Source organism: Stenella coeruleoalba (assembly GCF_951394435.1).
Source record: "Stenella coeruleoalba genome assembly, chromosome: X".
Taxonomy (NCBI): Eukaryota; Metazoa; Chordata; class Mammalia; order Artiodactyla; family Delphinidae; genus Stenella; species Stenella coeruleoalba.
The window spans coordinates 111114023-111126586 of NC_137152.1; the positions used below are offsets into that span (position 1 = coordinate 111114023).

Consider the following 12564-nt stretch of genomic DNA (forward strand, 5'->3'; position numbering starts at 1 on the left):
TTGCTCCTTCATCTCCTGTGTGTTTTTCTGTCTTCTCATTTTGCTTATCTTACTGTGTTTGGGGTCTCCTTTTTTTCAGGCTGCAGGTTCGTAGTTCCCATTGTTTTTGGTGTCTGCCATCAATGGGTAAGGTTGGTTTCAGTGGGTTGTGTAAGCTTCCTGGTGGAGGGGACTGGTGCCTGTGTTCTGGTGGCTGAGGCTGGATCTTGTCTTTCTGGTGTGCAGAACTGAGTCCAGTGGTGTGTTTTGGGGTGTCTGTGAACTTAGTATGATTTTAGGCAGCCTCTCTGCTAATGGGTGGGGTTGTGTTCTTGTCTTGCTAGTTGTTTGGCATGGGGCGTCCAGCACTGGAGCTTGCTGGTCGTTGAGTGAAGCTGGGTCTTAGCATTGAGGCGGAGATCTCTGGGAGAGCTCTTGCTGATTGATATTACGTGGAGCCGGGAGGTGTCTGGTGGTCCAGTGTCCTGAAGTTGGCTCTCCCACCTCAGAGGCACAGCCCTGACACCCGGCCGGAGCACCAAGACTCTGTCAGCCGCATGGCAGTGAATGTGGCGGTCTCCATTCTGAAGTCAGATTATGAGGGTCTGCAGTAGCTGTTCAGCTAGAACAGGATGACTTGGGAGCATTTTGTCTATGAGACTGTCTCCAGCAGCCGGTGGCTAAAAGAGTAGGTCTCCACATGTGCTGCCGGAATCTTAAGCGTTTATATAGAGGTCTTCACTGGGTTCAGTCCCGGATTCGGTACAGATGGTCTCAAGAACACCTTACTCTCTCAAGGCTGTGTGCTTGAAACAGCGCCTAAGCCTGAGGGTCTACAAGCTGCAGGAAGACGAGACCGCCTGGGGCGGCCTGCAAGCCGTGATTCTTGCCACAAACCCTGCTTCTGTCGTCATGGAATCCGGCTTCCCCCACCGCTCTGCAGTGAGTTCACCAAAGCTTTGTCTCTGTGCTGAGGAGATTCATGCTACTTGCGTTGCCCAAAGCCATAGAGCACATAAATATTGGGGCTGGGGTACAAACCCAGCAAATCTGGCTCCAAGGTCTGGGTTACCCAACAAGAGTGGGGAGGCCACGCACCTAAACGCCTCACCCCCGCGAGGCGCCTCCTCAATCCCACACTGCCGCAGGAAGAGTCGCCCGCGCCGGCACTCCTGCACAGCCGCATAAACTCCTCTCAGCGTTAGAGGCTCGTGTTTTCTGTGTAGCATGGGGTTCCGATCCCACCAGCCCCCGCGTGAACGTGGAGCTACAGGCGCTCGGAGGCTGGCACTCCCCTTTGCCTGACTTTCTTCCACATAACTTTCGCCTATGTCAGTTAAGATAGATCTCTCCATCAGTCTTTTGGGGGAGGCCATGGTGTCTAGACTTCTCTTCTCAGAGAAAATCAGGTTTCTCTCTGTTTCCTGTCCCTGTGCCCATCGCTTATCCATGATATGACGGTACCCTGACTCCCGTGGTGGTTTGGAACTATGTCAAAATCTTCTGTTTTCACATTCTCTTTTTTTATCCATGCATGATTTTAGTGCTTAAACGTTTCTGATAGATCGGCCAGGCATGCATTCATCTTGCGTAAACGGTTTTCCAAACGGTCATTGAGCTCATCCTTTGTTAAAAAATTATGTGTTGCCAGCCCATGACCCGGGATGTCTTTAGGACCATTATCAATGGAACTCGTACTGGCAACGTGGCAGCCTTGTTGTGGGGGCCGTTGGTGAGGACAGACTGCACCTTCTGGCCTAGTTTCATGGAGACACTCTGCCCCTGAGTCCTAGTGAAGGGTGCACGTTTAGGCCATTCTGCAGGCCTTGGACATCCACGGCATTTGCTACTATGTGGTCTCATGACTTGGACACTTCCAGTGGGAGCTGGGGAGCAGACATCCCAGTGGTACCCTGCTTGGTGTTTGTTCACTTCTTGGCCTCCCAAGCATGGCTGTTATCCCAACTGTCAGTTGTCCCCACTGATTTTCTTGCTGGCATTCTTCTTAGATTAGACCTCAAGAGGCTCTTAACTTTGGCTTTCAGGTATCTTGCGTGGTTCCTCTTCAGTTCCTCTGGTGCCTCTGCTCCACCACTTTTGGGGAGCGTCTTGGTTCCCTTTGCTTGAGCCACCTTTCCATTTGAAGAAGGAGATTTTATCATGCTGCTCAGCTCTCTCTTACTTTGCTCCTTAGTTGCCCAAAGATAGTTCTTTCAACGTCTCTGATATTTTGGATTCTTGGTGCACATTGCCCTAGATTTTCAATAAGATGTTTTCTAAACTATCTACATGCCTCTTGTGGTTATTGCCGTACTTAACTCTTTCACATTCTTTCCTAACGAATGCTCACATTTGGTCAGAATGAAGTAAGTCAGCCTGTGGTGGATTTCTTTGGCTTTCCCTCTTCCACTGGGATGCTGGCCCTGATTATTCCGGGATCAACATTTTAGAAGCCTTACTCAAAATGACCTGATCAGTATCTCTTACTAATGATAGGCCTCCATCTTCCATAGTGGCCTAGGGTGAAGGGAGAGGACGGATGAAACTGATAGGTGCTATGTGGCAATATGGGGTGTCAGAGAACCTGGCTTCTAGCCTGTGTCAGTCACAGTTTTCCTGTATGATAGTAGGAAGGCCATTTCCCTTCTCTGGGCTGTTTCATCCTTTTAATGAGAGGACTGGCCCATAGGAAGGACAGGGGTGTATAAATGTGGTCCCAATGATTCAATTTCCATTACTATGTTTTCAACACGCACCCCTGTCCATGAGTAAAGAGTTAGATTCAGATCGAGTGAGCCTTGGGCAAGATGGCTGGATCCTTCCGGTATCTGAACCCTGGCATCAGGATTTAGATCAGAATTGGTGGCTGGGACTGGGCTATGTGGCTCTGGAGAAAAGGGTCCCAAACTTCCATTCTCTGTTTCATCACACCTAGCCCTGTACTCTGGCTCTTTAATCTTTTCGATTAAAGGGGTGGGGTGGGGATTACTGTTGACCAAGCGTAGTGTTTCTTTGAGTACAGTGATGCTGAACTTTTTCGTTTCTGAATAAGGGACCCCTGAAACTAATGAAAGAAACTAATGAAAGCTAGGGACCCTGTCCACCAAAAAATGCATGTACACGGACACACACACACACACACACACACACCCCAATTGGAACCCAGTTGTAGGGGGTTCATGACCTATGAAGGCAGTCCATGCAGTCTGGAGTCTAGGGATCCTTGGTTACTAGCTCCTGCCCTAGAAGGTGGCTCCCGCCCAGCACTGAGCTCAGCGCCCTCCCTTGCGGCTTGGTTATGCTCTGAGTTCATGGACTAGGACCAGTGTGGGTGATCAACAAACCACCAGAATTGATCCAGAGCCTTGACTGTGTCTGGAAGGAGTCATTTTCCCTTGGATAGTAATTCTATAGCTGAGAGGTTGTGCTAAGCCCTGCTAGCAGTAAAAGGAGAAGGAATGAAGGCCAATGGGCAGATTCTCATGGCATCTCAGGTCAAGGAGCTTTCTGTGATGGGGGGCTTGCTGGTGGATGTGGAATCACTGGGAAGTGCTTCTGTGGCTGGCAAATGGGGAAGAGAATCCATTGCTTCCTATTATACCAGCCAGAATCCATGAAAAAGCAGACGAGTGGAGAGTAAGCTAAAAGCTCAATTGAGAGCGAAGTTATGTTCCAATGCAAGGCAGTGGTTTGAATGAGGGTGAAGAACTAATGGATGAAATGAGTAGACTCAGAGAGCCAGTGACCTAAAAAAGCAGCAGCCTAAGGAAAAGTAAATGGTATAGGAGGGGGAACATTCTTAGGGAAAACCTCTCTCACCCTGATATTTTTTTCTTGATGGAGACATGATTTCCTTTGCGAGAGCTTGCTCATCTGTGCCAATGGAGCTGAGGGGACATGTGAGGGGGAAGCGGGGATCCAGAGAGTGGAGATTAGGAGTTGGGCAAAGAGCACTTCAGTGCGTGCAGATTCGTCCTTAATGTACCTGGGTTTGGTCCATTTTGAAGCAGAATGTCCTTTCTGAAGACTGAGCTGGGTTGAGTGCTGGCTCTGCACACCCACCATGGTGAGCAGTAACTGTCTAAGAGGTGGAGCTTGTGAAACGGCTTTGGCTAGACTGGGGTACCATCAGAGAAATGCTCCTTTGGGGCTCACAGGCAGAGGAAAAAGGGGTCAGTTAGTTGGAATTCATCGTGTCAGTCTTGGGCATCTGTTTGGCATCATGAATTTACCGCTGGCATTGACCCAGCCAAAGAGCTGGAGTGGCAGCTGAAGTGTAACTGTGGCAGGAGGAGAGTCCTACTTTGCCTGTGGTGTATTCAAGTGGGACAAGCCAATGGGGCTTGGGGGCTGAATAGCTTTCTTTGCTCAAATGTAGCACTTTCCCTGCCGAAGGCAACATGCCGTTTCTGTGGGTGGTTGTAGGTACGCTCATGGGGTAATAGCCAACGAAATGTTTATAATCAACCACTTCAGAGGCGCCAGGAGTGACCTGCTGCTAACAGACAACTCACCATCACTTACTTGCCCCACCACAAGAAGGCAGAGAAGTTTTTTTTTCCTCCCTCCCTCCTTCTTTCTTTCTCTCTTTCCCTCCCTCCCTCCCTCCCTCCCTCCCTCCCTCCCTTCCTTCCTTCCTTCCTCCCTCCCTCCCTCCCTCCCTCTCTCTTTCTCTCTTTTTTCTGCCTTTCTTTCTTTCTTTCTTTCTCTCTCTCTCTCTCTTTCTTTCTTCTTAGACCTCTCGTATCATCTTTATGGTCAAGGAGTTTTGGGAGAAAACTTTGAGAGTAGGTTACCAGGGAAAAGGTGCTGAGGAGGGGTGCCGGACAAGCTGAATTAATGACCACTGTAGGTTGCTGGGGATTCCTTGGCTTTCTTTAGGTTCACTCTTACGTTTGTGGGCCCTTGAGAAGAGTTTGACTTGTTCTTTAACCTTTGCCATCCAATGCTAGGCTGGGGTCCATCCCATCACTTTTGTTCATTCTTGTTTGACAGGCCATGCTCTGGGTCTCAGACTCAACTGCTAGAGCCACATCCAGGAGGGGCAGTTCCAGAAAGGTAACACATTCTGTTATGTTCTGTGGGCAACAGGAGTGGGGGCCAGACGGGACATGCTAGCGTCTGACTCAACTTTCACTTCTAGCGCAGAACCTATTCCACAGCCCTCTCCTCAGATATATACATATCAGTGTGTGTGTGTGCACTTTTCTTCCTTCCTTCCTCCCTTCCCTTCCCTTTCCTCCCTCCCTCCTTTCTCTCTTTCTTTCCCCCTTCCTTCCACCTGCCTTCTTTCCTTCTTTCTTTCTTCTTTCTCTCTCCCTTCCTCTCTCCCTCCCTCTCTCCCTCCCATCTTTCCTTCCTTCCTTCCCTTCTTTTCCTTTCTTCCTTGGCTATTTGGACCAAAAATGGACGCCTGACCCAAGAGTGGTCCCTACCGAGGCTGGCACCAAGGGCTTGGCCTAAGAGTGGCCTTGGCAATCAGCCAGACCATGCAGACAGTGCCCTCTGGGATTTGGACTAGAGAATGTTGAGAGCCTTGGTCAGTTGGTCATTTGAGGGGCACAGGCAAGAGAGCAGAGACACCATGAGAGATAATGTGACACATGAGAAAGAGAAATGGCGAGAGTAGCAGGTCCCCAGAGAAGCCTTAGCTCCCGATGACTTTCAACTTCCAAATTCCTCCTCTCACTTTTTAATTATTTTTTACTGTGGAAGTTCTCAAACATATGCAAAATTAAAGATGATAGCTTAATAAACCCCATATACCAATCACCCAGCTTAAGCAATTATCATGGCCAATCTTGTTTCATTTAATTCCCACCCACTCCTTCCTCCCATCCTCTGGAGCACTAAAAGCAAAACAGCTTTTATTGAGGCATAATTTACAAACTATAAAATTTACCCACTTTAAGTGTAAAACTCAATGGCTTTTAGTAAATGTACAGAGTTGTACAAATATCAATCGCAACATCCAGTTTTAGAACATTTTTTATCAGCCCCACAGATATTCCTTGTGCTCATTTTCCTGAACTCTCTTTCTCGCCCTGAGCCCCCTGCAATGACCAATCTGCTTTCTCTCTCTATAGATTTGCCTTTTCAGGACACTTTATATAAATGGAATCATACAATATGCAGCTTTTGCTTCTAACTTCGTACACTTGGCATAATGTTTTCGAAGCTGTAGCATATGTCAGCAGTTCGTACATTTTTTATTGCTGAGTAGTATTCCGTTGTATGGATATACCACATTCTGTTTATCCGTTCACTACCTGATGGGCATTTGGGTTGTTTCCACTTTTTGTCTATTATGAATAATGCTGTTGTAAATATTCACCCCTAGAACATTTGGAAGCAGGCCTCTGATATTATCATTTCATCTGTAAATGCTTGGGTATGTATCTCTAGATCAAGCACAGGAGCCTTAAAAAAAAATCCAATCATAGACACAACGCCATTGCCACATGTAAAATAATTAATAAGAATTCTTTAATACCATAAGCTATCCCATGAGATTAAAATTTCCAGTTATCTCTTAGATGCTGTAGGATTTTTTTAGTTATATGTTTTGTTAGAGTCAGGATCTAAATAAGATCTACACATTGCAATTGCTTGATATGTATTGAAGCTTTTTAATCTACAGGTTCCCCTATATCCTCTCTCCTTCTCTCTCTCCAATTTATTTGTTGAAGAAATGAGATCATTTGTTCTGTGGAGTTTCCCAGAGTCTGGATCTTGCTCATTGCATCCCCATGATGTCTTTTAACATGTTCCTCTGTCCTTTGTATTTCCTGTAAATTGGTAGTTGGATCAATGTCTGATCAGGCTCTCGTTTGCCTTTTGGCAAGACTTCCTCAGAGATGGTGCCATGTGCTTCTGTCAGGAGATGCACGATGTCCAGTCATCTCGCTCTTTGTGATGTTAGCAGCCACTGGGGATCATTAACTAGGACGAAGCCTGAATGAGACTCTCTTTGTCCTTTTCTACCCAAAGCACCTAGCTAGCCTGAGGAACTCATGTTCAAGCTGAGGCAGCATGGTGGGGTGGATCTGGAAACTCTGAAGCTTCTGTGTTCATTTGGGAAGGAACTGCTTGGGTGGCATACCTGGTCTAGCAAGAAGTCCCAACTCTTTAGACCTTCCTCTGTGTCTTATTTTGGGCTGCTATAACAAAACAGAAATTAAACAGTAGAAACTTATTTCTCATGGTTCTGGAGGCTGGAAAGTCCAAGATCAAGGCAGCAATAGATTCAGTGTCTGGTGACAGCCTGCTTCCTGGTTCATAGACTGCTGTCTTCTCACTGTGTCCTCACATGGTAGAAGGGATGAGAGAGCTCTCTGAGGTTTCTTTTATAAGGGCACTAACCCAATTCATGAGGGCTCCACCTTTGTGACCTGGGCACCTCCTAAAGGCCCCACCTCCAAATACCATCACATTAGGGGTTAGGATTTTGACATATGAATTTGGGGGGAGGGACACAAATATTCAGTGCATAACACTTCATCTCTCCAGTTATTGGGTTCTGTAATGTACATACTGCCTCGTTGCTTTCCCAGTTTCCAGCACCTCCCCCCATTCCACCTTTTTCTTCATGTTTCCTTATCAATCCTTGCTTCCTCCTCTTCACTGCCCATTTTTCCATTCCTTATCAGTAACAGCCAGTTTGGGTACTGCATTATGAGTGAGAGGGAGAGATAGCCCTCCCAGCGCATCTGATTGCTACACAACACTCTAAGCACGTTCTGGCAAATGGTGGAGAAGATGGGAATTTTCCAGACAGTGGTGTTTCCTATTAATATTCATTTGTATTTGGCTTTCTATAGCATAGATGAGTACCTGTTATCAAAATACAGGTGTAAAAGAAATGTGAAACAGGGATCCAAACAAGAAGAGAGGACACAATGAACATTGCATTTTGCAAAGGAAATAATTCACATTTTCACAATTACTGTTGTCTTGTTATAAACTCTACCTGTCAGCAGGCCTCACTGTTTCAAATAAACAAACCCCAAAGCTAGAAGAAAAAGCAAACAGGGGCACCTTGTTTAATTGGTGGAAAGTGATAGATGTTGTAAGCAGAGATGCAACAATAATTCAATTTCACAAGTCCCCGAGAGCTGCTACATGCTCAGTGCTGACATGGCCTCTGCTCCCATGGTTCTCGCCAGCTCTCTGGGGAGATGGACACACGTGAGAGAATCAGAGAACAGGAGATGGAAACAAGCAAGTCACTACAGGATGGCTCCTACATTAAGTGCTGGGGGGAGCTCCCAGGCAGAAGAAGCTAATGTGGGCTGAAGGAGCTGACACAGGCTTCTGGAAGGAGGTGGGACCCTGGCATCAGCAGCTCATACCAGTGTGCTTGGTGATACCTCTGGACCACTTGCTGGATGCTTTTCCATTCCTCTGTGCACAGAAAGCAGATCTTGCAAATGCTGGCAAGAGCCCATGCCTGAGAGTCTAAAAGACACTGGGTGTCTGGGGCCACTGTGGCTCCTGGTGTGTGCAATCACTTCCTAACTCAAGTGGGGAAGGCTTTCTTCAGCGAGGCTGAGGTACAGCATTCAAAGGACACTGGAGGAAGGTTTGGGGGTTATTTCCAAAGTGAAAAAGGATTAGAGCCAGGGTTAGCTTTATGAACTCATATACATACTTTTAGCTCCAGTATTTCTTGCTGGCTTGAAGGGGTGTGTAAGTAGTCATTTGGCCAGCTGTGTTCCCTATCAGAGAGGTGGTGTGGACGGTGAAAAGAACGTGGTTTTCGTATGACCTCGGACAGATTCTATACCCCTTCTGAGCTGCAGTTTCCGCATCTGTAAAGTGAGGCGAAGGATGCCTTGTGGGATTGTTTTGAGGATTAAATAAAATGATTGATGTGAAAGTACTCAGAGCAGCAATGGCAAATAGTAGGCGCTATTTGGATAATTGTGATGCAGTTCTGTGCATCCCTCCAGGACGCCCCCGTGGTGTTTGGCACCTTGCGTCTCGAAGTTGGGGTCTACCTCAGGACGCAGCCAGCTCTAAGGGATTTGTGAGGTGCGGCAGGATAGGGTCTGACGGCAATTGCTCATCCTCAGCAGTTTAAAAATGACATTTGCTTGAGCTCCCGTAGGTGTTATGGATGCTTCCCCCTCCTTCATTTGCGTTTTGCTGGGTTGTCATCAGATGTTATCTGATCGGATGTTTCCGAGAAGGGCAGGCCCCTCCCTGTGGGCTGCAGAGGGAGGCCCGGGGCCGCGCGCTACCGGGGCGGGGGAGGGCCGGTTGTTCAGGCGGGCGGGCAGGCAGGTTAAGACTCGCTCCTGTCCCTGCCCTCCCGGAGGCCCCCAACTCCCCGCCGGCGCCCGGCTCGCGGCGCAAGCAAGCTGTGCGCATGGCGCCCTCTGGTGCCCCGGAGCGGTCACTGCGCGGGTGCCCGCGCCCCCAGCCCGCCCCGACCCAGAGAAGATGATTGCGAAGATCCCTGGCACCGCCGCGCGCCTCCACCTCCCTTCCCGGGTGTCCTGAGTTCCCCCTGGACCACAGGGCGCAGACCCAGGGGCGCTCCGTGGCTTTTATTTCTTTAGCAAAACTGTGCCTAAAACGGGGCGCTCTCTGGGCGCTAGGCCTTTGCCCCGAGGGCGCCGTCTCCTCCCGATGGCGGCTCCTGCAGGAGAACACAGCCCGGGTTCCCACCGCGCCCCCTCGGGACCACGGTGCCCGTCCTGTTCAGACGGTGCCACTGCCAGCCCCCATCCTGCAGCGCCCAGGTCGCTGCCATCTGCTGCCCTCGCCACCATTTGCGTTTGGGGAAGCACTCGGAGGAGAAAGGGGGGTTCTCCCTCTGGTCACCAACTGGGAACTAAACGTAATCTGCAGCCCCGGGAAGCCGGCGAGATGCCCGCGTGTCAGTGGAACGCGGCGCTGCCGTTTAGAAAACCCTGTATCTGATCAGACGTAGAAATGGATTTTCACCCCCGCGCAGCTTCAGTCGATGTCTCAACAAACTATTAAGTAAACGGGATTTAACAAAGGGAAAATAAATTTGCGAGGGCCCGCTGTGTCGAAATGTGGGTTGCTATCAGCACCGGCGTTTAATCAGGACTGAATTATTAATACGTGGACGAAATTTATAGTGCATCATTAATACTTTTGAAAGACAGCATTCCAGGCGTCGTCTGCCTCTTCCTTCTGCAGATGTGGATGGGATTAAAAAGTGTGTCTGGATCGCCTGCGCATTTTGAACTGCAATCTAATTATCATTCATTTCTGAATTTGGCCATAGGGCTTGTAACACCGGCCTTCATTTCCCCCTTGCTCGGTGTTCTTAATGCCACCGAGATTTCTCTCTGCTCCCTCGTAATGAATTGTATTATTGAATAGCAGAGGTTGGGAGGCTATGTATTCATCCCTTAAAGTGTTAAAATGTTTTTAACGGCAAAAGTAAGAAGAAGAATTATTATTGTCTCAATTATGGTATTATCTTCTCTTACTTGAGTTTTTTTCTCCCCTCTCCTCTCCTTTTATATAAACTCGGCAGGACAGGTTTATCACAAGTAGAGTGTTCCAATTCAGTACCCATCACCAAATGTGTTTTCTGTGAAAGGCAGATCTGTAAGAGGTTGGAGAGAGAAAATGATAAGAGAAATACAATTGCAAGAAACAATTGCATGTCACTTTTAAGAAAACCCAAGGCTTACAGGAGCACTCCCATTGTGTGGGTCTTCTTAAATGTGCATTTATCTTCTTTTTCTTTTTTCATCACCTGTCCTCTATATTTTTAATTTTATTGTTGCACATGTGCAAAGTTCAAAGCTCAAACTTGATTTCTTCTGCCGGTGTTCAAATGCTTGCTCCTCTGTGTAACTGTGCAACCTCCTTGCAAGGGGAAGACTTGGGAGGGAATACCAGGAAAATATTGAAGAAGATTCCCACTGCTCAGGACTTAGCACAGGCCTATATACCTCTGGTTTAGCGGGACGTGAGCTGGACCCCTGAGAGAAGGAGACAGAGAGCCAAAGGGGCACTGGTTCGTTTGTTCCGTGTACTTGGTCTTCTTGGAAGATGGGGTTGGTTGGTGGGCCTCAGGCTGGACCCCCAGAAAGGGCCATTGGCTATTTTCATGTCGTTAGTAGCGCTTTTCAAGGTGGGAGGCATGGAGGGAGTGGCCTGGCCCCCTGTGACCCTGCCTTTGATCTCCAGGCCTGATGGTGGGGAGCTGTGGCAGCCTGAGGCTGCAGGAGTGCTGGGGGCAGCTAAGAGTTAAGCTGGGGATCTCAGTTGCGAAGAGCACTAGTACTGCAAGGGTTCCCCTCTGATTCTCAGCCTCAGTTTCCTCATACGGAGAAGAGGGATGACAACCTGTAGGGCTGAATGGGGATCAGAGGGGGTCATCCAGTGGACAAGTCATTGGAAGCGTTCAAGTTATTGTAGTGCTTTCTGCTTTGTGGAGAATGTGGGTCCTGAGAAGTCTCACGTGTGTGTGGAGGGGGGGAGGGGAGAAGCAGAGGGAGAAAGAAGCCTTCCATTAGAATTCCTTCCACATGGGAATAGCAAAGCGCAGTGACTCTAGGAGAGAGAGAGGAGTACTTATGTTCCAGAGGGACTAATGTCAGGGTGAACGTAGTGATGGAATGGAAATATTTCTGAGTTTATAAAGCCACGGACAAGGCTGGATTAAAGAGCTGAGGACTTATCTCAAAGCTGACAGGATGCTGAACCATCATCAAATCTACCAATAAGGTAGAAGGAAAACAATCTCCAGAAAAATGAGAAGCACTGAAACCAGGGCAAGAAGCATGGAAGTTAGACCCAGAAAGAACTCTGTGAGTGAGGGCTGTGGTCAGTGTTTGGCAAAGGGAGAAAGCGAAATCTCGTTGTGCGGAAATACAGTATCTCTGCAGAGCCCTGCCTGGGAGCACGGCGTGGCTGACGAGCGCGCGGTGCAGTGGCTGGCTCTGGAGGCGCCTTTCCACACAACATGCTCGCATGAATACAGATTTCTCCTTTCTGTTTTCATCGGAAGCTGAAATTGATATCTTCTGTGGAGGATTAGACTGCAAAACAGCCATTTCCAGAATCGAAGTTCCCCCTTTCCTGAACAGTGCTAGCAGCCCTGGAATGGCTTTTATTTCGAGGGAAGCTTTTTATTCATACACTCATTTACAGACACACACCAAATGCCTGACCATCGGGAAGATTTTATTTTATTTTATTTTATTTTATTTATTTTTTGCGGTACGCGGGCCTCTCACTGCTGTGGCCTCTCCCATTGCGGAGCACAGGCTCCGGACGCGCAGGCTCAGCGGCCATGGCTCACGGGCCCAGCCACTCCGCGGCATGTGGGATCTTCCCAGACCGGGGCACGAACCCGTGTCCCCTGCATCGGCAGGCGGACTCTCAACCACTGCGCCACCAGGGAAGCCCCATCAGGAAGATTTTAATTTTCACAAGGTGACAAGCAGTTTTGGTTGCCATGGCATTTGTCAATATCATTTTCACTGTATAACCTCTTACAGACCCTTCATTTCTATAAAACCTACTCAGGATTTCAATCCTACTACGGTTACTTTTTGTTGCTGTTGTTGGCCAAGTGTGTCGTGGTTATCG

General features: G+C 48.3%; 1 protein-coding gene across 4 annotated transcripts in view; it reads left to right on the forward strand.

Annotated features, from left to right (window-relative positions):
• The window catches only part of LOC307180894 (uncharacterized protein), a 64460-nt gene that overhangs the window by 20084 nt on the left and 31812 nt on the right, over nucleotides 1–12564 (forward strand). For all 4 annotated transcript variants that reach the window (XM_079911454.1, XM_079911455.1, XM_079911456.1 and 1 more), the window contains one exon: nucleotides 4975–5037. In XM_079911454.1, coding sequence (XP_079767580.1) covers nucleotides 4975–5037 — 63 coding nt within the window. The remainder of the gene's footprint in view (nucleotides 1–4974; nucleotides 5038–12564) is intronic.